This window comes from Macaca mulatta, chromosome 2 (genome assembly GCF_049350105.2).
Source record: "Macaca mulatta isolate MMU2019108-1 chromosome 2, T2T-MMU8v2.0, whole genome shotgun sequence".
NCBI classification, from domain to species: Eukaryota; Metazoa; Chordata; class Mammalia; order Primates; family Cercopithecidae; genus Macaca; species Macaca mulatta.
In genome coordinates this window covers 92,044,266-92,071,986 of record NC_133407.1, presented here as the reverse complement: position 1 = coordinate 92,071,986, position 27,721 = coordinate 92,044,266, and the positions used below count along the sequence as shown (strand labels likewise).

At 36.5% G+C, this 27,721-nt stretch overlaps 1 protein-coding gene across 3 annotated transcripts in view; it reads left to right on the top strand.

The window, feature by feature from the left end:
• The first annotated feature begins 2,955 nt into the window (after positions 1-2,955).
• Positions 2,956-27,721, top strand: part of PEX5L (peroxisomal biogenesis factor 5 like) — a 238,653-nt gene continuing 213,887 nt past the window's right edge. For 2 of the 3 annotated variants that reach the window (XM_015131543.3, XM_077990732.1), the window contains exon 1: positions 2,956-3,329. In XM_015131543.3, the coding sequence (XP_014987029.2) occupies positions 3,309-3,329 (21 nt within the window). In that variant the 5' untranslated portion in view covers positions 2,956-3,308. 3 annotated transcript variants of the gene reach the window in all.

Here is a 27,721-nt window from a genome sequence, read left to right as displayed (position 1 = left end):
CAAAATACAGTGAGATTATTTTATAAATGGAGTGAAATATGCGTTCTGCTTCTCTTGTGGTACTGAGGTTGCTCATGTGTTATCACTGTAAAAGGTAAGAGCTAGCTTTGCCACACATTTACATGAATAAATAAACCTTCTAGGCCACAGTGCTGGTCAAATTTTATGGTGTATACGAGCACCTAGGGATCTTGTTGAAACACATATTCTAATTCAGTAGGTCAGAAATGGCACCCAAGAGTCTGCATTTCTTACAATCTCCCAAGACATGCTGATGCTGCTGGTCCACACACCACGTTTTGAGTAACAAGGGTATTCAAATCTAATTACAAAATAAATCTTTTGTAAAATATTTTTCTGGACCTAGATTATTAGACACGCATTGTTTCTGAGGAAAACAAAGATAATTCAAATCTCATTCCTAGTCTAAGAAATATTCCAGGAAGGTGAAATTTAAGCTTAACCAATCAGAAACCACAAACTAACCTCTGACTATGGACTTTCCATTAGAACGATCCAAATAAGACCAGTATTCCTCTTTAACCAAATAATTTCTTTGCTCTGCTTCCACATTTACCCTATAAAATCTTGCCCTTCAATGACTTCCAAGAGAGTCCCCAACTGCTTTTGGTCTGCTGCTGCCTGATTCATGAATGACTGTTTGCTTAAAAAAAAAAAACCCTTCAGAATTTTAATGTGCCTTAGTTTATCTTCTAACAGAAGGAATAAGTGTGAAGAGGAATTCTTCACAAAGGGAAGCTTTCACTCCTGAGATTTTAAGAATGTAGGCAGTAACTAAATGAGTGAGTCAGGTTTAAGAAGAGAATATATTGAGTTCTAGCTTCAACTCTAGGCAGTTGCCATTCTGATGCAAATGCTTTTATGGTTGTTGCTCCTTGAACCTCCCGTTAGATAATAATAAGCATATAATGGATTGGAAAACTTTGACCCTATTGTTACTTCACAGATTTGTAGTACTTTTAAATCAAAGCACTTACTTTTCCCAGTTTTTATATCAACATGATACTATTCTGTGATAATTCATCCCATATTAAAATTTGCAGTACTTGAGGTCTCAGAAAATCAGTCCTCATCTTTTCTGAACTGGGAAAAAAAATGTCTGTTTGCATATTCATATATCATGGTTGGTAATTTACAACTTCCTTTGCATACATTCAGTCCTCAGCAGCTCTGCAGCACACTAGGTAGATATTTGTCTTATTTCAAAATTGAGGAAATAGAGAGTTAGTACATTTGCCCAAGAGAGCAATAAGGTAGTGAGATGGAACTAACACCTCTCCCTGCTGACTCCTAGTCCTGTGCTTTTTCCTATAAAGAACAGTAAAATAAGAACTGGATGGCACTTTACAGTTTACAGTGCTTATGAACATATCTCAATTTTCAGGGTAAAAAAATAAGTTTTTCAATACAGAGTTTAGACATGAAAAACTGATGTCCAAAGTAGTGAAAGGAAATTGTCCAAGGGTAATTCATGTCTCCTGCTTACAAGTCTTAGTCCTTTTGCGTTTATTTGGTTGTTTGTTTTAGGACCTCAGATGCATTGAATTGGTTCATTTCACATTCTTTTGTTCATTTTACATTCTCCTTATTTGTCCATACATGGTTCTATTTTATTTAGTTACACAGTAATTTTTAATAGGATATTAGATGTCCTATGAATCACTACCCAGCAAGAAGCTAAGACATTAACATCTAACCTTCATGTAAAATGCTTCCCCATCTCTTTCCCTGCCTCCCCTCACCCAGGGTCACCAACATTCTGAACACTATATTCATTGTTCCACTGCTTTCCTTTTTATATCATTGTATATGAATATATGAATACACATTTACATTTCTAGGGGATGTTTAAAACTTTATAAAAAGCATATTATGCTATATGCAATATTTTGGGGGATATCATGCTATACATAATATGAGGGGCCTGTATAATTGGAGATGTTTTTACCAACAAAATTAGGTAATCCCAGTATACACCACCCCGTGGTGGGTGTGTATATATGCACATTTATTGTATAGACACATCAAACTACCCAGTCTCACTTGAGACATATTTACATGCACTCTTTATATGTGTATGTGTGTGCAAGTGTATAGTAGTAAAGGTCTATTCATTCAACAAATATTTATTGTGTGCCTGCCATGTGTCAGGAATTACTAAATACCCTACTGTGCAAACGCGTGCAAAAGCGAGTGCAACACTCCACCCCCCTAAAAAAGTCCCTGATCTCATGGAAATAACATTGTACAGAGGGACAGACAGACAACAAATAAAATAAATATGGAAAATATAAAGGATGTTAGGTGATGTTACGTGCTAGGGAAAAAAATAAAGCATGCCAGATCCTTAGGGACTAGGGTTTGCCATTTTAAATAGAATGCTCGGCGATGAATTGGGGATGAGGGGAGCGGGGAGTCTGTATTTAACGGGTGATACGGAGGTATAACTTTCGAGAGCTGAATCAGAACCGAACTAAACTCTTCGGCAATCCCCGCGCTCAGCCTATAATGTCTGTAGGATAACAGGCTCAGTCGCGGTGGACGGCCCCCGGAGAGACGATGCATGTCTTCCCGCCTTTCTTCCAGCCGGCCATCCCCTCCGCTAGAATCGCACTGCCCGCCGACGCCGCACCTGAACGCCGCGCCGCGGGCGTTTAACACCAGCGCGACCACTGCCCGCAGGCACCTCGCCTTGCCGCCGCGCGCGCGCAGCCTCGAGGACGCGCTCGGGGAGCGCGCACCGCCCGAGGCCGCCCTCGGGCCGCTCCCAGGCCCACTAGGAACGCGCGCGCGTGCCCGGCCCCGCGGCCTCTCGGCAGGCACGCGGCCGGGAGGACGGCGCGCGCCCCGCTCGGCAGCTGCGGCGGCGGCTGGTGTAGGCGCTCACGTCAGGGCTGGGAGGAGGGGGTTCGCAGCTCAGAGAGTGAGAGAGACATGAGGCATCCTGGCAGGAAGCGAGAAAGAGTTCGGCGAAGAAGGAGTGAGTTCTAGAGACGCCCCGCGAGCAGGACCCGCGCCTGCCGGAGAGCGTGGCCGACCCGGCTCCTCGCCTCCTCTGCGCGCTCTCCCGCGTCCGCTTTCAGCACCCCGAGCGGAGAACAGTTCCCGGCAGCCCGCAGCGCTGCCGAGTGGCCGCCCGGCCGGCCAGTACCCGGAGCTCCAGGGGGTTCAGGAGCACCCTCTGAGAACCCGCTGTGCACCCACCTTCTCCCCTTTTTTGGTGGGCAAGGAAGCACGGGGAAAAAGCATCCGGTGGCCTCAGGGAGCCCTGAAGAAACCGAAGCAGAATGTACCAGGGACACATGCAGGTAAGACATTTCTAGAGGGCTGGAGAGAAATCTTGGGGGCTAATTTAAGAGCAAGGCGGTTCACCAAGTTTCTGTGGTCAAGTACTGCCTTCGCACAACTCAACAAGTGAAGTGATGCAACATGACCGTGACATTTCTGTCCGGTGCTGCCGGGAAAACTAGACCGGTTTCCAAGGGTGGGAGAAGGGGAGGGAAGACCTCAGAACTTCGATTGGGGAAGTTTGTTTTCTGTGCATTCCCTGAGCCTGTTTCTTTAAACAGGATCAAGGAATCGAAACAGAGGAAACCCTGGAGATGACCGTGTTTCCGTTGTAATCCTATTGATGCATCTCAGCATGTATGTCAACTGAAGGGCAAACAATAATAGGAAAGACAAAGCTTTTCCTTTACCGTCTGAAAAGGTTGCTTGACTTAGAACACTGTCACTTTCGTTTCATTTTTTAAAGTGTTATATTTAAAAAACGATTTATACTGTATTTTCCCCCTTCACATTATGGGACATTGTCATCTACTCCAATAGTCACAGGATGACTTGGATGGATGAATTTCAAACACATGTCCAAGGAGCTCTAATGTTTTTCAGGGGAGGTGCTGCCTCCGGTTGTTATTAATGTTCATCTGAGCTGAGCCGCTGCTTCTTTCCGATGCAAACACTCTACTCTCCTGGGCAAGATTACTTTAACCTTGACTTCAGTTCTCATTCATATGGTTAGTTCTTTCTTATAAAGGCAGATATATGCTTTGGGAGAAAAATAAAACACTAACTCAGCTTTCTAAAGTATTAACTGGGCTCTTTTTGTTGCACCTAAATGGTTTAGTCATCAGGCTTGATGTTTGGGCTTCCTTTCCATTCCAAAGATGGTAAAATACAATCATTATGTGTGATGCCTTTATCCTGATGTGTAACATTTATGAGTACTGAGGATTTTGCTTCTGTGTCTTTTAGAGAAATTTGAAATAGATAAATATGTTGTTACCTTTATTACCTAGTACTACCCAGATTTAATTTCCATATCTTAGGGAAATTCTTTTGGACTATAATCCATTTTTAAAGAAAACACAGTATTTTATCGTAGTCTCAAATTTTATAAGAATTCTCAATATACAGTGCCAGAATTCCAAAATATTTCCCATGTGACTAACATCATCCTGTTTTGAAAATTATTAATGTAATTATATCACATTTGATAGACAAAAATTAGTGAATGAAGTATATTTTTAAATATTATATATGATCAATGTGATCTGCATGTTTCTTATAAAAGCTACACCAACTGAAAAGTTTAGTAACAAAGAAGAATTCAAACAATGACTGACTGCTGAAAAAATTACCAAAGAATTATTACTATCATTTTATGCTTCATCTTCACCCAAGAATGATAATTACAATGTTATATATTATCTGTTTTTTAAACAGTTTCTTCACAAGAGTAAAACAGGAAGATTTTAATAGAGTCAACCCTCAAAAAATTGTTCATTTACACAAAATTGACAACTGACCACTAAAGGGAAATTAACAAAAACTTTGCACAGTATTGTTTTGTTGCTTAAAAAATATGTTACTGTGAATGAAGAATCGAAGCAACAATATGGTAAATTCATGCACCTAAAAACAATTTCAACTCGATTTTCTCAATATCTCAAAGGAGAATGTTATTGAAACTTGAGTTGCCTAGAACAATGTCTGAGGGTTTAATTTCACTTAGAAAGAATAAACAAAATATAAGACTCTGCATATTCTCCCAACTTAATGTCTTTTGCTTGTGCGCTGCTGTAACAGCAAATATGATGACTTGCAGTAAAACTCACAAATCTTTGCTGCCAAGCTTAAATTAAAACATTACTAAATAAAGACTGTAATCAATATGTTCACCAAAATTTCAGAGCATAATACTTTTTTCCTATTTACTATTAACCATTAATGTTAGACATAAAACTTCCGAGGCCTTAGTAGGTATGTTTAGTAGTTATTCAATAGTGTGATTATCTGAATGGGCATCTGTTCCCCCCAACAAAAAAATACCTATTACAGATTGAATTATAATATACTTGCTGGCTTACATTTTAAACTCATATCTCTTCCCCAAAGAATATTACTTAGCCTATAGACAAAATTTCCATTTTGTTGGTATACTTAAAGAACGTTTCCTTATCAGAGATACTATCGTCTTCCTGTGTGTACCTGACTCTAATCACAGATGAGAAGAAACATATTCCAAACACTCCAAAATGTGTATAATTAAAATCTGAATCCATATTTGGTAAAGTGGACCAGGGATAAGCAGATTTACTAACATTTCTGCCAGCTTTGGAGTTTATTTGAAACATCATGTTACTTGACTGATACCTTAAAACAAGAGTGAAACAGAAATATTTGCAATCATTTGCTATGCATTCTAATTCTTCTCTTTTCTATATCCAAGAGATTTTAAAATAAAGAGCTTTGTAAATTAGCAGTTTGAAGTAGGGGCAGGTGTTCTCAGGAAGACTTAAAAATAGTCTAATTTTAAACTCCTGTGGTGCCTTTGTTTTTGCAACTTAATGATTTTGCAAATAAAGTCTATTAATTCTCATACATATGGCTAATTCATCTGGTTTATGGTAGAATCCGAATTCATTTTAGAAACCACAGACTTTTAAAAACACACATTTGGTTTGCTCTGCTAGTTCATTAGAAGATAAAAGTTGGCATCTATTACAGATAGAGCATAGAGTAACAGATATTTCTTGGTTTCATAGTAAAGGCTGCAGGTATATTTCTTAGGAGCATGGTCCTGGAGCTGTGTTTGTTTATCCAGCTGTCTTACCAATTATTTCCAAGGGGAATTAGTCACCCCAGTAGCTGAAGCAAAGGTTGCTTCTTTAGTGACTGTTTTAGATTTACTTGTTTTTCTCTTTGACGAAGGGGACTGATGATGATTGAATATACTTTAGCATCAGTTCTGACAAAACTCTATTGCTCATGGAGGGCCTATGGTCTTAATTCCACCAATACCTGTGTATGTTGAGGGCTGAGGTGTTTATTTGCGTATGTGCATATGAGTTAACATTTCCAGTTAGAGCAAATTATTACATGTCTCTCAATATTTTCTTAACCAAGCTCTTTTTTTTCTGGGGTGGTATAAATACAGAGAAATATAATTTCAATTTTCAACTAAAATTTTTTGAATTGTTATTGAAGAATCCACAGTAATGGTATTTTTCTTAATAAAAGAAAGTTGTTTCAGAAGGCAATCAAACAAAAAATCTATTTGTAATTGTAACTGATCTTTATTATAGGCATTCAAAGCAGACTTTTTGACTTATTCAAGCTGTCTGGGGAATCATTCCACACGCTGTAGCTTCACAAGACATAAACTAAAGAAAATCTAAATGACAAAAATTATAAGATTATTAACTGCTTGAAAAGTAGCCATTTGTTTCCCCCCAGGGGAGTTTTGCATTTGTTTTTCGATATGGCTTTACTTAAGATTTTTCTTAAAATCTTCACAAAGGGGAATAGCTTAGGTAATATGTTATGTTAATACATCAGATCTCGCCCCTGGGGATTTATCTGGGTTCACTAGAAACAACACACATAAGAAACCAATCAAAGGTAAGACTGTAGAATGTTGTTTTCAATACCCTAAACAGTAGGTTATCATAATTGAGGCCCTCAGCAAAACTGTAAAGCAGATGATATTTATCATGGGTACTTTCACCTCTCTAACAGATCCACTTTTTTCTCTCCTGGCACCACCTTTTTTTATTCTCGAGACAGGGTCTTGCTCTGTCACCCAAGATGGGGTACAGTGGCTGGATCTCGGCTCACTGCTTGCTATGCCTCCCTGGCTCAAGCAATTCTCCCACCTCAGTCTCCCAAGTAACTGGGACTACAGGTGCACACCACCATGCCCAGCTCATTTTTGTATTTTTTGTAGAGATGGGGTTTCGCCATGTTGTCCAGGCTGGTCTCAAACTCCTGAGTTGAAGCGATCCATGTGCCTTGGCCTCCCACAGTGCTAGGATTACAGGCATGAACCACAGCGCCTGGCCCACCCTTTTCTATCCTGTGTTGTTTCTTTCTTAACCCTTTGCTAAGGCATTAACTGCTAGCAAAGATATAACTAATAGCAGTACACCACCCGCACGCACACACACACATACACATATTTTCAGAGGTGAATCTTTGAGATTAGTTTAGAATTGGAGGAAGGGTGACATTTTCAGGAGAATGAGCAATGCTGGGGTTTGTTGAGTTGTTTTGGTCAGTGGTCGCTGCTGCCTTCCTCTCCCTCTTTTTACCCCAGTTCAAATGGCACCTGGTCTTCTTCCTCAAAAGTCATCTTATAAGTAATGATGAGCATAAGTATGATGAAATGTTAACTAGAACTCTATTGACGCAAATTCATATATATTTAAGCTGTTGCTCAAAATTATGACACAAGCTCCAGCAAGATTCTAAAGTGTCTTCCTGTATATTCACATGCAAATCATGTTTGGTATGGGTGTAGTGTTGAGCTTTTAACACTTGAAAGTTATAATAATTATGATATGCATTAGCAGAATACTTGATTAATCTGAAAATCTCATTCCCCAGCCATACTGGCCAACAGTTTACATACTTACTATAAGAAACACAATATAGTCTTTATAGATTTTATTTATAGTTTATAAATATTCCTCCTAAAAACATGTGTTTCAAAGTAAAAATTTCAGCATATAAATGTTTTTATTATAAAACATTTTTAAAGTAAAGAATAAGAAAAGGTTAAAACACAACTTGTTAACTCTACAATTTTGAATCTTTAGTATTACCACTGCCAACCCTGGAAGCATTAAGATGCGATACACCATGTAGTCAAAACATCTGGCAGGCTGCTTTTTTACACTTTTCATTGAGATCACATGTTTCCAACATAAGCTAAAGCTGTTAAAAGGTTTTATATTTTAAAATTACCTTCTTGATACATTTATAGGAAAACCAGTGCGCAATTCTAATGCTAAAGGTAAAGGTAAACCCCAGCCTAGTGTGTCCTTATTAAGAGCCCTAAGTCCAATCTGAATGTTTGGGACATCTAAAAATATAATTTCAAATATGCTGACAGAGAAAACTGGTTACCAAGTTCCTGAAACAGTTTTCACCTTTTCATAATTCAGAACATGTAAAACACAAATCATCTTGAACTACTGCATGGATCCGAGGCCAGAGTGCTGTGAAGTGGAGGTTATGTTTCTTTCAGTGACCTCTTCCTTAACCCCCACCTCATCCACATCTACCTCACCTCACTTAGACCATCCCCTTTAGTAGGGATACCAAATGAGAGACTTTCTTTCCCAGTCTGCTAAGAAAAATTATTATAGCTTATATATTACTATATTATAGAGTATAAACAGCAAGATAGTTAATACTCTATTCATTAACTATCAAGACAATTGCTGATTGTTGAAAGCTCAGGATGTAATAATACAACGCACTGCCAATGTTATCTTATAATGTAATGCTGACTGATTCTTACTAGTTAGTAACCAATACACTATTTCTTTTATTAAAACCCCATTAGATAAATATCCATTATCATACTCCATGTAAGATTTCACTAAATGGATCCAACTTTTGGACTGATTTTTAGAAACCACTGTTAGAAATAGCACAGATGAAAATTAATGAGCTCATTTAGATAGGAAGAGGCTGTTTATTTGCCATTTCATTAAAAAAAAAAAAAAAGACAAAAATCCCTGCCAGCAGCTCCAAAATGGGGTTAACCTGACCCAAGTGAAATAGTTTGAATTTCAGGTGCACGCACAACTCCCCAAAGTTTCTACACATGTGCACATACCTCTCGAAAACCAGATAAACCCTGCAAGTGAGACGAGATGTAGCAAGTTATTTTCCCCAAACAGAATGCCATATGGTGATCTATGAATCATGGAAATTCCAGGAGAAGAATGGTGGTGTTGTGATGCCAGAAATCTACCTAGGGAGTCACAAAAATCCCCACTCCCACACACCCTCTTAAAAATCATGTGGTTCTTAAAGCAACTGGTATGGTAGAGGAATTCATAACTATGTCATATGAATAATGATCGAAAGCACTGGTGATATTTGGCTGGGAAAGTAAAGACTCAAGGAGACTATGATGACTCTATATAAGTATTTGAAGGGCTGGCTATTTAGGAAAGGGATAACATTGTTCTATACAGCCTTGAGGGTTAAAACTGGTGTTAAATTAGGGTAAGGTAAAAAGTTTCCTCAAGGTGGAGACAATAAGAATGTACCGCATATAGCACCCAGTTTGGCAAGATGCCCTCTTGGAGATGGAAGAGGTGTAGGGTGAAGGGAGAGATACGGGTGAGCAGATCACAGTGACACTGTGCACACATAGGCCCCTATTCCACGACATTATGCCTTGTGGAAAAACCTAGTGAAAAGCACCGTGGGAAAGACTCACACTAGGTATATGTGAGTTTGTGTCCCTATCAAAATGGTTGTAGTCTACTGAAGTAATGACCAGCAAAATCCAACATTTTCTGGGGAAAATATTACCTGTCTGTCAGTATTTGGGTGGACATCTGACAGAGCCCTGCCAGTACTATCATGAAAAGTGATCAGAAACAGTAAAAGTTCAGCAAATACAGAACCTCCTTAAGAAAGTAAGAAAAAAGAAAAAACACCATGAGCAAATGAAGCTGCTAGAGCTGCAAAGCACCTCTTCACCTCCTTTGAATGTTACGTGTTAACTGTAACATGCATTCCCATCCTCAGTGAGCTGCTGATCATGTAGGGATATAACATTTGATTCGGCAGGGGATTATGTACACATGAGATACATGGGAGCTTATTGGAAATGCAGAATCTCACGTCCAACTCCAGACCTACTGAATCAGGAAGTGATTTTTTTCAACGAACCCAGTGATTTATATGCACATTAACATTTGAGAAGCACTGGTCTGAGAAAAACAATGTAGGTAAAACAATTGTAGGTAAAAAACAATGTGTGATCTATTGAGCTGAGACCTAGCAGAAAGCTTAATTCCTATGTAGCTTTCCGACATCACAGAGGCAAGAGAAAGTCCCTGAAAGAGGAGCTGGAAAGAGCAACTATCACAATTATACTTGAATAAAAATGTCTTCATTATATTGACTCCATAACAACCAGCCGATTTGTTGTAGTTTTTCCTTCTGGAAAAATGCACAACAAACCTATGATGCTTCACCTAACACATTTATTTGTTTTATTTACAAATAAATAAATAAGTAGTTTTATTTATTTGTAATTTATTTTAAGAGAGTGGGGACATAATAGTTATCTAAACAATTCGTTTGGAGAACAAACAAACAGAGGTGGCTCACGCCTGTAATCCCAGCACTTTGGGAGGCTGAGTCAGGCGGATCACTTGAGGTCAGGAGTTCGAGACCAGCCTGACCAACATGGTGAAACCCCGTCTCTACTAAAGAATTAAAAAAAAAAAAAAAAACTATTTGTTTAGAGAACTATTATGTCCCCGTTCCCTTAAATCTTTTCTCCTCCAAGATAAACAGTGCACTCAATCATTTCTCATAATGATATTTATGATGTTTTAAAGGCTCCCTGAAAATATGGCTCTTCAAACAAGACACACTCCTAGAGACGTGATCAGGTGAATTCCAACCATTGCAATATTATCTATCTCTTGGGAAAGATACCTATTCAGGCAGCCTAAAACTGCTTAGCTTCTTTTTATTAAATTGTTCTACGAATTGTTCTGATGTTTCTATTCTCTAAATCACTTGAGAGTTATTTCACAGGTATTTGGTCTTTATACCAAAATAATCTTAAATCTAAATGTGTTGATTAAAATTTTCTAGGTTAACAGTTCCTTATGTCTCCAACGATTGTGCTAATGTTCAATTTTGAGGTCATAGAATCCTTTGTTTAAAGAGCCTTTGAAAAAGTTTTCTTCAACCATCTCATCTCACAGATAGGGAAACTGAGGCCCAGAAAAGTTAAAAGACTTGCTCAGAAAGTCCCATACTGGTTAGTTAACAGAGCTAGTGCTGAAGTGAAATCTGTCTTACCCTGGTATATTTTCATTACACCATTATTCTCTATTTTAAGACTTATTACATTTGAAAATCAACATGAAACTAAATATTACAATAAACCACTAACCGTTTCCAAATATCTAGATGTTTGGCATTTAGTCATTAAAATTGACATTTTCCTGCTTTTCAGTTGTAGTATAACTATTTGATATTTTATATGTTGCTTTAGCAGTCATTTGGCTAACAATAGAAGAGAATATGGCCTGTAAGCATGTTTTACAAGTGAAATAAAGTGCCCTGAAAAATTGAATTAGAAATTTAGAACATTTCTTGTTCTAAAGGTTTTCATCACTGTTTCTCCTTGGACTGACTAGACCGGCCATTTGAATAAGCATAGAAAGAATGATGAAGATTTAAAAATTACCATTTTGCAATCACCATAGTAAAAAAGTGACTCAAATAAGAATGATCAATGGATGTTAACTCTGAGGAGGAGGGCAGTTTGGGAACAAGGTATTTACGTAGCATCAAAATGTCATCCATAAATTACAAAAGAAAAAAAGGAAATTTTCAATGGCTAAATTGGATAACACCTTAACTAAGTCATCAAAATCAACATCACCAATAATGGACAGATGGAGCATGTGCCTCTGGATATGATGCTCTGAAAAAAAGACAGCATCACTCAGGTAATAATTGTGCCAAAAATGCACAACCTGACTCTAATTATGAGAAAACAGACAAACCCAAAATATGGGTTACTCTATAAAATAAACAGATTGTGTTTTTCCAAAATATCAATGTCATGAAAAACAAGAAAAAGCTGAGAAGCCGTTGCAAATTAAAAGGAGACCAAAGAGATATGACAACCAGATGCAATATATAATCCTAGACTGGATCTTGGGCTAGGAAGGAAATTGCTGTAAGGACACCCTTGGCACACACTATTGACCAGAACTCGAATATGGACTTTTGATCACTATTATATTTGTTTTTACATTTTTGAACTGGATGACTATACTGTGGCTATGTTAAAAAAAAATCCTTGTTCATAGGATATATGCATACTCTATGAAGTGATAAAAAGCATGGTGTGTATATTTAATAACCTTATGTGTATGTATGTGTGTGTATATATATACAGAGAGAGAGAGGGAGGGAGAAGGAATGAAAGAGAATGATAAAGCAATTCAGCAAAATATTAAAAACTGCTAAATCTGGGGAAAAGGTACATGGGAGTCCATTGTACTATTTTTGTAATTTTTCTGTAAGCTTGAGAGACTATTTTAAAACAAATGATGTTAGAAAAAAAGTACACTGGGGCACTGGCAGACTTCTAGATCTAGCCTAGGGGTGAAGGGTCCAGGGAACAGGCAGGGGCAGAGCCCAAGTCAAGCCCTGAACAGGTCAGTGTGGACTCCACTGCTGCCTTCACAGTACAAAGAACAGCAGAGCTTGGTGCACTGGTTCCGCCACTACCCCGCTGCTGCTGCTGCCCACAGAAACCCCACGTTAGAGCTTCAGTGGCTGCCTTTACTGCCAAGATGGACTCTCTACCATGGCTGCTTGTCTGTGTCCAAAATCCCTGTTTCAAAATGGAGGGCAGATATGGCTGATTGGTGGAGCTGAGCCACACTTTCATACCTGGGCTCCAAGATAGTCTGTAAAAGTGCATATTGGCTTCTCACTAAGACTAAGAGTGTGAGCAGTTTCCCAAATGTAGAAAGAGAGTTTAGATTTGGGGAAGTTTTTTTAAGTGAATGTCCATCGTAACATGTTGAGACATTGCTTGAATGTAAAATAGACACCTTGGTCTCTATCGTGAATTGACTAGAGTCCAGCCTGGCTTGAGAGATAAGAATTGAAAGGAAATAATTCTCTTTAAGCCTGTGTTTATTTAGTACTACCTGCCATTAGAGACAGGACTCTAAGAGAATATGGTAGAACTAGCTTATATTGGCTTATTAAATCATGTAGCAGAGAAGAGTAGAATGGTTCCTGTATCGTTGATCAGTGTCCATCTGCTGCTCACTCCTCTTCTTTTTGAGATATTAGAAAGAGCCATGTAAAGAGTTCAGCAATTAATTAGAGAATTAAAATACATATCATGTACCTTAGTGATAAGAACATCTTTTTCCTTCATGTGCAGGAATTTAATGTAAAATATTGGGCACATTCATGTTTCATATTCATCCAAAGGATGATGATAAGATGCCCTGTGCATTTGAGTCATTAATATTGATATATAGTCTCTTATGTAACCCTTTATGAAGACTTATGTAAGACAAAAAGAAAGTGTTCTTAAGCTTGGGGAAAGATTAAATTAAAATGGAATCTTGGAGGTATAAAGGTCTTTAGAGTTCACATAGCACAACTTGGTCATTTCACATGTGAGGAACCTGAGGGCTAGGTCTTGATGGCTCAGATTTCTTCAATTAATTGCCTAGTCCCAAAATGAAAAAAAAAAATAAGTAAGAAGAAAGAATGCTGAAAGGCTTCTGATGGCATTCATCATACATCGCTTCATTATTCCTCACATTTGAAGAGGAAACAAAACATAGTGCTTAAGAGCTTCTGCTCCAGCATGACAGCCCCAAGTTCAAACCATGGCTTCACCACATAGTGTCTATGATTTTGCTCGAACTTATCCTCCCTAACCCCTACTTTTCTCACCTGTGACAGGGAGATAAGAAAAGTACCCACACATTGTGATGACTTCATAAGGATTAGATGAGATAATGAAGGTATAAGGGTCTTAGCATACAATAATTTATGAATTACACTGGCTCTTATGTTTTTGTAGAGCTACCAAAATGTTTCTTACATATCATCTGTGGAATAAAGACTTTAGCCCCAGCGTGCCTGTTATACCTATCATTCGAAATAGTGGCAGATGCTTACTTTTCTTGTTTTCTCATAATTCTAGATTTTTTTAATTTTCTCATCCTGAATTCCTTGCCTTGCATACACTCTGAATGTTTACTCATCTGTCACTATTCCCATCAAACTCACCCTCAGTGAGTGCTGCTCTGCACCACCACCCCTCTCCCAGCAATGCAGAATTAAGGATGTTTTTCTTGATGCTGCTTTAGCAGCTTATATGCATTGATAATACCATAATTAATGTATAGCTTTAATTATTTTTGTCAGTCTCCCCAACTTCTTGAGCTGTGGCAGCAACCAAATCCAATACATCTTTATATTCTTGGAGGCTAGTAGTGCAAAGTATATACTCTTTATGTAGTACTTATTGAATGAATAGATGACTTGATGATTAAAAGAATGAATGAGTGAATGAATGTGTGAAATACTCAGAAGAGTCCTTACTGTCCTGAGTAACGACTCCAAAGTGCAGTTGGGATGGTCTCCCTGATTCTAAGATACACACAGCCCCAGGATCTGGTCTATTCCCATGAGCTTTGGAAGCAAATGCATATCAAGTGAAGTTTCTACACACTTGAAATGAAATCGATTACAGGGAAACCTTATAAACCTTATAATTAGATTGCCACTGTAATTAACCAACACTCCACTGTCAAAGCAGTCTATGCAGTTTAATGGGTTCAACCTCTTTAAAGCTGGAGGACAATCTGGGGCTGCAGACTTAGAAATGTAATAGATTCTTCTAATGGTTTCTAACTGTATCTCTAACCAGCCAAGGTCATGTGGAATTAGAAACCATCCCTCTAAAGTTCTAGACACCTCCTCACCACTTCAGCTGGTTGTCAACAACAATTTTGATAATAATGCTAACACACACACCCCTGAGACAACTGAGACTATGACAGAATATTATGATGTTGGAACTGCTGTCAGAGGCTGTCATTTGCTTATACCCTGTTGTAAGGGTTGCTTACACCCCCAGCCCTGACCTCCCCAGTTACACATGCATGCACATGTGAGCTCCCTTTCTCTCTCTCTCTCTCTCTCTCTCTCTCTCTCTCTCTCTTTCTCTCTCTCTCTGTCTCTCTCTCTCACACACACACACAGCTTTTCACATCAGATCCAAGGAAGGAACTGTACTCACAATGGTCCTACAATGGTCATCCAGTGAACTTGTCTATTTTATGCACCTATCTGAACCATGGGATCTTATTATATCTCCCACAGTTACTCTTATATGTGAGCCCGAAATATGGAGGAGTGATTCTTCCCATTCAGTTATAGGCTAAGAAGATTCAAAAACCACATGTCAACACAGAGGTCTTTCTAAAAGGAGACAAGAAATAGCAATGCCAGTGACATGTACTACCTTTCTGCAAATAATAAAAATGTACCCTTTCTGGGTGAACCAAATATGCAAAGACTATGGTTTTTCCTGGAGAACACAATCCCACATCCAGGCACACACTTGGTATGTGAGGTAGAGGGTTGGATTTCAGACCTGAATAGTGTCCCCTCATCCAGACATCTTTGCACAGCCAATCTGCACAATCATAGGTATGGCTCTGAAGGGAGTCTCCTCTACCAAGGAGCTACTCTCTCTCTCTCTCTCTCTCTCTCTCTCTCTCTGTGTGTGTGTGTGTGTGTGTGTGTGTGTGTGTGTGTGTGTGTAGATGAGTGGTGAAAGGTGAATAAATTAGCTCTATTTTACCAAATATATTCAAACACAGATTGTATGTGTTTGCTAAGGCTTTTATAGAAGATGGTCTCTTTAAAGGATTACTGGCTTTCCTTCCAGCTCTAGGATTCTATTATTATCAGGCCTGTAATTAGTGATACCATACATCTGTGAGTGCTTGGTCAGGACCAATTCCCCCAGTTTACTACTAACCATATAATGGAAAATACATTTTAAAATGTTGCTGACATTGAGATGCTTGATATTTCTTACAAAGCCAAAGATCAACCTCTCCTAATTCTTCAGAGGACATGCTGTTTGGGAGCATGCTGCTGTATGTCTCCTCATTCTGCAAATAAGACATTTTCCTGTAAAGCTATCCCTGATATAGCAGATTCTTATTTGTGATATAATACTGATACCTCTGCTACAATAGTCACTTTTTGTGAGAGTGAGATGTTCATAAAAGTTAATCTTTAGAGTGCCTCAGTGAGGTTGGCAAAAGATAGATATTTTATCTCTGTCATGCTGATAAAGAGAATGCAACACACAGGTTTGACCGCCTCGCCGAAACTTCCTTGTCAAATCAGTTGGGGACTGAGGAGTAGAATCTGGGTCTTCTGTTTTTCACTCTATTGCTTGCGCCTGCATAGCAAATTCAGGCCATTTCTCCATGTCTGTACCTCAGCCACTGCAAAATGACTCAACTAACAGGGGATAAAAGGATTCTGCAAGTTTTCTGGAACATTGCGGTGGCCTTGGAGGGCAGAAATCACTGATGCATTGTTTCTACCACTTACTCAACACAGATGTCAAATCCATATAGTTTTACCAATACTCTGCACTCAGCACCTGTAACATTTACACATGTAATACTCTGAGAGCACCTTTGTGTAGGTTGGGGTGCACTTGCTTAGTGGAGTACAGAACAGCCACGAAACACCCATCTTTTATGCAGAAATCCTCTCTAGAATCAGAAATAGCCAGAAGGCCAGAATAATATTGAGGCTATGGCATTAACCGGAGCTCAGAAGCCCAATGTAGAGACATTTTTCTAAAGCCTCAATATTATATTGATTGTATGTATAAACAAAGCCGAAATATCCCCGCTCAAAATTATATTACTTACCTAAATATTTTTATCTTTTACTTTGTACTTTGATATTGTAAAATATTCAATATTAATAAGGTAGTTAACCAAGCGTTTCATGTATTACTTTAATGTTTTAACCTCCTTTAAATTAACCCCTGTTTTAAATATAAGACTTTACTAGAGAAAAATTTGTTGCTATTTATTTGAGGGAGTTTTCTTAATCTCTTATGATCTTAAACATCCATTTATACAGGGAGAGAAAATACCAGCTTTGTTGAAAGGAAACTACTTCTAAATGGCAGGATCAAAATTATTGTAGAGGAAATATGCACAGCTCTTATTTTACGAATCTCAATTCATATTAAAATATCTATTTTAAATAGAACATTTGTTCCCTAATGTCTTAAAATTAATTTTAAACTTTCAGTTAATTAGTGTGGAACGACTAAGAAGTAACATTATAGAAATCAGAATGTGATAGCATTGATCAAATTATTCAATGTAAAATTTAAAATACAAAAATAAAAATCATGTTTTCTTTCATAGCTGATTTTGTTAAAATTAATATTTTAGAAATCAACTTCTAGCACATTCACGTGATTATATTCTGCTTCCAGAATCAATAAATAATAGAAATTAAATGTTCTGTGTTATATCAAGGAAGCATTGATCTCATCTTCTATTTTAAGAGCCAAAGTACATGTGTTTTTGTGCCTCATTTGTCCAAAATTGTTATTTTACCTGTGGCTTGTATTGCACGTAATTCTGGTGTTTTAATAAATGCTTAAATAGATAAAGCAATGTTAAAGTAACTAAGCCAAACTATTCACAATAGTAAAGACTTGGAACCAACCCAAATGTCCATCAATGATAGACTGGATTAAGAAAATGTGGCACATATACACCATGAAATACTATGCAGTCATAAAAAAGGATGAGTTCATGTCCTTTGTAGGGACACTGATGCAGACTTGTGCCTCCATGTGTCTGGCCTTCTCTAATGATGTTCTCTTTGACCGGGTCACCCACATTCTCACCTACCTGACTGATCCTTGCTTGTCCTTCAAAATCCAGTTGAAGGCATCTCTTCCTACAAGGAGTCTTCCAGAAACCTCCAGGGCTGGATTAGACGCCTTCCACATGTTCTCATAGCATCCTGAGCCTGTGCAGAACTCTGTCTCGGCTCCCCTTACATACTTCCTAGTGGGGTGGTTCTCTTGGCTGTATCTTGTTCATCTTTTCAACCGTGGTGCCTAGCACAGAGCCTACACATGGTGGGTGAGCAATACGTGTTGGATTAAATAAAGGATTGTTGAATGAATTCATCTTTTAATTAGCCTTAATTAGTCTGCTTGGTTTGATTTAAACTTCTGAAGAGTCCCATAGACTAGTATAGGTTAAGCATTTTATCTGGCATCTTTGAAATTATTATGAAAATGAACTATTCCCTTTAAAAACCAATTATTCTTGAGTAATGCATTCAAATTCCTGTCTAATTTTTTTAAGGCAAGTGTGAAGAACCAAAGAAAGAATATAAGCCAACAAGCAAAACACTTGGATCCTAGATCTGTTTCTGCTCTAACTAGTACATGACTTTGGAAATATCATTTTATCTCTGTGGGGTTCAGTTTTCTCATTCACATCAAAAAAGGACTAGGTAGAATCTTAATCTTTTCCCAGTAAAATAATTTTATTATTCTAAACTAAAATTTAATAAATTAACATTTTGAGATAGTACTTAATGTAATAAAAAAGCAATTTAAATAGTATCTAGAGTTTATCATGCATATAAATGTTATATATAAGATATATGTAAAATAAGATATATGTATACAGTTAGATTTTATTGGGAGACAAGTTGTTGATCTAACTTTACCATAAAAGTAGACCAATGTTACATTTATTCTACTTTTTCTACTTAGTTATAATATTTTGTTATATTGGTTTAAATTTTTATTTTATCAATTAATTGCATGATTTGCTCATTATTTGAAATGATAATCATCTGTTATTTATTCCCATGGATTATATTATTATAAGTGAAATGAATATCATGGCATTATTTGACTGAGAAGATTGTTTTCATATTTTTCTTCTGGTTTTTAAGACATGGGGAAAATTTTTCATGAGATATTAATCCAAGTTGTAGCAATTCTTACCTGTGTGACCTTGGACAAGTTTCTTAATTTCTCTGAGCACCTCAAATTTGAAAATTGAAATGTGCATTAATTCATTCAGAAGCCTGATTGTTTGATTTCTGACTCTTGTCAATAAGAACACTCACAGATTTGTTGCCAAAATTTAATACTAGCTTCTCTGCTTTAGAAATGTCCTTATATTATTGAGGGAGGACATTATCCAGTTGATTATCTCATTAAAACAGAGACCACTACTTCCCATCATTTAAAATTCCACAATAAGATGATCATGTGGGAAATTATACCCTCTAATTAATGGAATAAGTTAGTTGCAGTGGGAGGTATTTCTATGTCCTTTCATCGCTCTGATTTCCTCAGTCCCAAGGAAATATAAATATTTTCATTGACAGTTATATTAGATTCAGAATTGTGAATCGCCTTTGGTATACCCATTTAGAGAGAATTGAAGGAGGAAATATGATGATAAATAAAAATGGGAAACTAGAACCTCAAGGTATGCTTCTACCTTAAATCACTGAAATTGCCTGTTTGCACATTTAAAATGAGGTAGCCTCATAAGTCAGAAGTAGAAACCAGAGGCTAAAACTCCAACCAGAGCCAGGAGCACACTTTTATAGAATGTTAGCAAATTTAATACCTTAGGGCAGTGAAAGTTCTTGGCAAACATTGATTTACTGGAGATCAGAAAGAGTTGGTTGACTGGGAGGAACATTTATGCATTTATATATACATTCTTTAAGTAAGCATGATTATATGAGTGAATTACAGTCTACAGAGAAACCTAAAATCCCAGAGACCTGGAGTTCAAATTATTGACTTTATTTCCAACTGTGACCCTATATGGCCTTAAACTAACCTTTATGATCCATTCCATGGCCCTAAACATAGCCTATAAGATGTTACCCTACTGAGCAATGGAAAAGATTGTTTGGCACACTTCCTTCTCACTTTCCACTCCTTTATGCACACAATTAAAATAGACACCAATACACAGAGCTAGAAGAAATGGCTTTCTACGTATTGACCATTTATACCTGATTGTGAAATAAAGTTGATTGTACTGATTTATGTGGCTCTATGATGCCTTTACTAAGGTGGTCCAAAAACTCTAGCCTTGTTGTTCTGGATTTTAACAAACAAACAAACAACAACAAAAAAAGGCAGACAACTTGAACAAATTGAATCTGCAACAACCTTAGAGAGCCATCTCGGAGGCAGGGGGAGCCCTTTGAGAAGCGTAGCAATTAGATGTCACCCGGTAAGACAGGCAGGCCTGGGTGAAAGGCTTCATGTGAGCTGTCTAAATGTTTACCTCGAGCTTCCTGCAAATTTGTGTGTTTCATTTTTCATTTCAAAGCAGCACCCAGTCTCCTATTAGAATGAACAATGTTCCCAGGCCAACAGAAACTCTTCTGCTCTCTAAAAACAAGCAAAATGAAAGGCAGGTTTGGAAATGACTTGCACAGCCATAAATTATTGGCACTATCTTTAACATGATTTTCACTTCAAAAAAAATATGTTTTCATTTATGTCATAGTTTATATTCATAACCACATCGTCAAGTCAGAAGGACTGGATATATCACCAACCAAGGCACAGATTGTTAGTTACTTGTCATCAACTGGTTAGTGGTAAAGCAAGATTACATTCTGTGTTATTTCTTTTAGAATATTCTTACACGAGATATTCACTGGCTAAAATGGTTCCAGCCCATTCAATAGAAAGGTTAACACAGACCTACCAAATGATGTAAAAATTGCAAATATAAAACTAATCATGATATAATATATATGTATAAAAATATTATATGAAACAACGTATGTTTTACTTTTGTTCGTATGAGGTATATGGTATATATTAATAGCTGAGGAACCAGAACACTGCCTTTGGTGGGAAAGGATGTTCTAATGTAATGTATATGTTCCATTCAGTTCCTGACACACTGTACAACCATAATAAATAGAAATTGCTGAAATCCACTTTGCTTTTTGGCTATACTCCCAGGAAAGCTTATCTGATTTCCAAACTGTGGGGTGCTAAAATAAAATCTGAGAAACACAGAGCAGAATAAGAAGATCTCTTCAGCATATCTGATATCCACCTACCCTGAGTCCTCATTCTTCATCTTAATTTTTCTTTACTTTGAATCTTGATCCCTTTCTCTGAACCTCATCCTTTTCTCAGAAGTGCTTATCCAAGTCATGTTTATAGAAGTAAAGACTTATTCATTCATTCATTATCAAATATTTTTTAGCATCTTATCTTCTTACACAAACAAAGCTTTATGATAATCCCTCTCATTTGGGAACTTAAAAGTTAGCTGAAAGGCACAATCAAACTTATGTAGGAAGATCAGATTTAAATAAAATAAAGAAATAAAGAGTTTTTATAAGGAAATAGAATTATATATAAAGTATATGGAAAATGGGTATTTGAAAATATGGCTCAGTTGTACATGAGTGACAGAAGTACACACTCAGTTTGAGAGTAAATTAATGGGTCGTATGTATAGTGTTTTGAATTAAATATTGAAAGATAGTCCCCAGATAGAATGGTTTTAAAAATCTCTATTAAAAATGGCAACTTTTCACATAGTTCACATTGATAACGGCTTTAAAATACATTTTAGGAATGTATAAAGAGAGAGAAACTTGCAAAGGCATCCTGGGGCTTGAATCTGTAATCCATATATTCTTTTTTCCAGTGTTATTTCAAAACCTAGATGTTATGTGAGGAAAATGGCCCTTTCCCAAAACAGCAGAGAGAAAATCATAAAAGATATTTCCATCTAGGGATGCGTAAACATTTAAGTTTGGTAAACAGCCATTTCAAGCTATTCATAAGTCAAAAATATGGTGGCGTAGTGGTTCTCCCGATTTCCTTTAGACCAAAATTTAGACTGAAATCTGTAAACAGATCTTTTTTTATTTTATCATGACACAGCAATTTACCCACTAGAGAAAATCTTGTATAGATGTTAATCTAGTATAAAATTTCATTGTGAAAATAGAACTTCATATATAAATCTGATGTGTTAATGAACATTACTCACTCTTTTTACATAAAAAGTCAGCAATAAAATATGAAATTAAATATTTGGATTCATGAATCTATAATGCTCTGTTCTTTAGGATTCCTGTGGAACTAAGTATGTTTATTAACAAAGCAAATGACCAAGAGCGTAAATGGAAAGCTATTTACATTTGTGAGAAATGTTCAAATATAAATGCAAATAAATCAGCTAAATTAATAAGCAGGAACATTTAAGAATAACACTTTACAATTAAGTATAGGTTTACATCAGAAAGGTGATAAAATCCATCAGCAACCCTGTCTGAGTCCTTGGAAGTTCAGCATCATTCACTTCGTGGGTGTAGGTCAAGGTCAGGCATTTATTGAGAGCACGGTCACCTCTGGAGCTCCTCTGGCTCCAGCTGCGCTGGTGGTACATGTTTACTTCTTTTGCGATGAAAACCAGCAAGAATTTTCTGTATTGTTCATTCCTGCATGACAACTGAACCAGGTATATTCAAGGACAAATTAAACAACCAAATTAAAGGTCAGTTGCAGAGAGAGGTGAACTGTATTAGTACTTTGTGAATCTCGTCTATTTTAAATTAGAAATTTCTTAAAGACAAGAGCATGATTTTAAACATTCACATATATAGAGAGAGAGATATATAAAAATATTTCGTAGCACTGAGCTGGCATCTAATTAATAGGAGGCTAACTTAAACATTAGAGAGAGCAGTAAGGATTTAATAAAACTTTAACTACTATGATCTAATCATTGATCAGTCATTCTTCTCTATGGTATGACTTAGCGATATTTTTCTGGAGATAAGATTAACACATTAGAATAAAATTAAGGATAGAATTAAAAACAGAAAGATAAGATATTGAGTGTTGGTGGTGGTGGTGGTGGTGGTGTTACAGCACTTACCTCTCTTTGTGGAAAAGAATGTTTTCTCCCCAAATTAGTCATGCTCACTTGTTGTGACCTAAATCACTATCAGCCATTATTTTTCTGTCTCTATAGTTTAAACCCAAATATCCCATTATACCTTTTCATAATTTCACATGTTGGTTATTCATTCTACTTTTACACTTTTGTTTATTTATTATACATTATATATGACATATTAAATATTATATAACATGTTATATATTATTATATTCTATGAAGTACCTCCTATGTGTCAAGACAAAAGTCAAGAAAATTAGTTTCAAATCTCTTCTATCATTGCCCTTCATTCTTCTGACTTGAGTCTTCTCTATAGCTTGGCTTTCTCACCCATAGTGAGGAGATTAATATATAGAATGGTCTGAAGCCCCCTCCAACTCTGAAATTCTAGTTCCTGAATAACCGCGGCTATCCTCTCAGTTTGTTTATTTTGTGAATTCCCAGAAGTCCATGAAAGCACTAAGGAACAATTCACTATAATTAGACATCAAGGATACTGCTTTGTTTTAGTTTTTAATAACACACGATGATAATGTTAAAGACTCTCACCATGTAAGATAATTATGGATATTTCTACCATGAACGGAGTCCTCAATAGGAAACATTTTTCTTCTGTTATACTAAGAGCATGACATTAGAATTAAAACACACACACACACACACACCTCATTTTGGAGAAAACAAGTTTTCTATAAAATATAATTAAAATCCTGTAGCTCATTCCCTAACTTGGCAGAGGTGGGATTTGAACCAGAAAAATTGGCTCCAGAGTCAACTCCCTTGTATACAATATTATTAAACAAATGTGTTTTAAGCATTCATCAAATGTTAGCAGGAAGGGATACAAAGATGAATGAGGTGTGGTTCCTGTCCTCAAGGGGTTTACAGAGCCAACTCATCTTTCAGCAAAACATTTCTCCAAGGCTCTGCTAAGGAATGAGACAGAGCACTTTCTGCGGGTAATCCCCATAGCACTTCATCTCTTTCTTTCTCAGAGCACTTTTACAAGTATGTTATTGCTATTTGTGTTTACCTCTCACATTTCTTGCTTGAAAAGAATGTACCTTATTCATGTTTATGCTCTATGTCAGTGCTGAATAAAGTGGTTCTACAATAATGGAAATAGGTACTGATGTTTACATGTAGCAAGAATCTTATGGTAAGTACAGTGCAAGGATGAAAAGAAGCCTTTGGTGAAATAGCTGCAATTGCAAGATCAAAATCACCATAATAATCCCTATTCAGATTTCGGGGATCATTTGTGGTTTTTCTTTGTTCACCTACTAGAAAAAAAGAAAAAGAATTTAGTGGAAAAAGACTTGCTTTATTTTTTTTCCAGTAAGTATTATACATGTAAAACAGAACACACACTTTTTATAATGCGTTTTAAAACTGTTTTTGTATGACTTAAAAGTTTAGCTTCTGCTAAGCCACAGTACTTTCTGTGGTTTATTTTGGTTTTCCAAACAATTTTCCAGATTTAAACTTTAGACATGCTTTATAGAGACTATAACTCTAAGCTTATCTTTAAAGTTTTAATGAAAGTAATAGCCCCACTTTCCTATAATCTGGGAGTTTTGTGTCTGCATTCTTTAATCTCTTCTTGGTATTAAGGTGATGTGCATTAGACATTGTCCCTTAATTGAAACACAGAATTCAGAAGGATAGTTCCTTCCTCAACTAATAATGTTCTAAGAGAAACTAGTGACATGGCATGGAAAACATAAAACACATTTCATTAATTTTCATTCTGCTTTCATACTCCAAGGGCATGAGCATGGATGCATTATTCCATTTCCCACCCAGTGGTGCCAAGACTTCTCAATGCCTTCAGTCGATACTTGTATTTATTGCAGTTTGCAATGGAATATGACAAACAGACATGCTAAAAAGGTCCAAAAAAATTTAAAGAGCAATTAAAAAATTAAAATCTGATTTTTTTATTATGAAAGTCACATGCGTTCTTTGCAGAAAATATGGACAAAAAGAAAGGTAGAAAAAAGTTAAAAATCATTCATAATACAATCATTATTAATATTTTCTTCCAGTTGTTTTTCCTGTATTCTTTCTACAAGTGGAGATGAATACCCTCAGGGAACCGTGAAATACAAATTACATTTTATCCCTATCGTTTGAATAATAATTACAATAGCTAAATTGTCTCGAATGCTTACCGTATACCACCCATTCTACTGAGCATGTCATATACAAACTTCAATCCTCTCTGGCAATGCCATCAATTCTAAAGAAATGCTTTTTCCATAGTTGAAGACACCAGGCAGAGTCACAACTAATTTGGATCACTTGTGACTATGGAGCCCTTAGTCACAAGTGATCCAAATATTATAGAAAGTAAGTATTCAAATAATAAATTAAAGATCAAAACACTGGTTTAAGGAATTTGTCTTGTTGTTTAAGAAATGTAAGAATTTTAAGCATGGTAAACTTGTATATTGTTGTTGCCCAAATATATTCTTTGCCATCATTTTGATTTACTGAGACCTAATCTGGGTATGAGGAAAATAAGGTATTGAGAATTTTAAACACACACTTGTGTGCACACACTTGAAGACTTATATGTGTTGCATTTAATGCTTTAACATTACTAAATATGTCATGGATAATACATTGCTATGGCATATTATTAAGAACCAATTGTTTATAGTTTTGAACTTCTATAAAATAATCTGTGCATGTTCAATTTTATAAACGTAAATGCTGATTTACTCAAGAGAGCAAAACTGATCATTTTTCCTAAAATGCATTCAATCCAGAAAGAAATACTGCTACCAAAACTACAGAAAGCTCAATTCAGGACCATTGCAGTTTTTTGGGTTTTTTTTTTGAGATGGAGTCTTGCTCTGTCACCCAGGCTGGAAAACAGTGGCGCGATCTCAGCTCACTGCAAGCTATGCCTCCCGGGCTCACGCCATTCTCCTGCCTCAGCCTTCCTAGTAGCTGGGACTACAGGCATCCGCCACCACACCCGGCTAATTTTTTGTATTTTTAATAGAGACGGGGTTTCACCGTGTTAGTCAGGATGGTCTCGATCTCCTGACCTCGTGATCCTCCCACCTCAGCCTCCCAAAGTGCTGGGATTACAGGCGTGAACCACCACGCCCGGCCCATTGCAGTTTCTTACGGAAGATTGCTGAATAATTAAAAGAAAAAATCACTTTGTAACATAATTGTGAATAGAATTTTATTCTTTTTAGCTCCATGTTATGAATACTTGATTTTTTTCAGCGTAATTCAGAGATGTATTTTTTTAATTAACTCTGCATCCCAAAGAATAGTTTGATCATATAAAATTAGAAAAGATTTACAATTAGGTTGACAACCTAATAAGATATAGGTATTAAAAATGGATTATCATAGGCAGTTTAATTTATTCTTCAAATGTATGCTATATATTTCATATACTGGAATTTATTGTCTTATATAATATATATTCCATAAAATAAGTATCATTCACCTTTATATTTTCTCGTTGTTATTGAAATCCTTTATCTTTTACCTTACATACTTGCCTTATTAAGTTTAACCCTTTTTTGTAGTGTCTAGACCAGGGTCAATATTTTTACATCAATTCTCCTTACTGAGTGTTATAATCATATAATTCTTCTAAAGAAAACAATGAGTTTAAGTTGCACTGACTCCAAAACAAAACCTACCCATTTGTTTCTTTCCTTTTTAAAAAAATAAAATCTCTGTTATTTTGCTTTGATAAGACGGGAAGAGGGAGGGTTATTTGCCTCTTTACCATAAAAAGAAAGAATACAAAAATACTCTGCTTAAATCAATATTGTTTTATGCTAGTCTTCAAATAACCCTAAATAGATCATGGTTGACAGATGCTAGCATTAACATATAGATAAGACAAAATATCTGTCTATTATCATAAGATTTACAAATAAATTAAATTAGGAACCCTTTTCTTTGCTGTTCATCTCAGAGTAGTTTCTAAAAGCCTGATTAGAGATTGTATCACTACTGTGTGGTGGGCTATTTACCAAACCTGGGGCAGATGAAATTACGATAATATAAATCCATTTAAGGATTAAGTTATTTTAGGCCACACATTTCCCTTCTACTATACAAATTGCCATGAGATGATAAGAGGGAAAAATCAAATTAAGAGGCAAGATTGTTTTCTTTCTATAAGAATACCAGCTGAAAAGTTGGATACTGAATTTTATGGCTTCATCTCAGATAGCCAGTGCTAAGAAGCTGTGTTCATGGTCATTCTTCTTTCCAAACTTCATTGCCTGGTTGCTTTCTGCCTTTGAAAAACTCTTGCTCTTTTCAGTCTTTTTGAGTTTAAAAAATAGCCCTTTAAAAGTGGTCTGTTGTCATTTCTTTGAAAAGGATAAAAAGGGAAGGGAGCAGGAGGAAGGGATGAAAGAGGGAGTGAGGGATAGCTCACTATCTAATTGAACCTCATAGTTCAGTTATGGGGGTAGAAGACTGCATTAGCAAACTATATCTCATTTTTATTCAAAATTAAACATTCTGTTTCATTTACAATCACTTAAGCAAATTATCACAGCGACCTACTAAAAATGCTCCTTTTTTTCCATGTTTTTACATGTTTTCTATAATGGTACAAG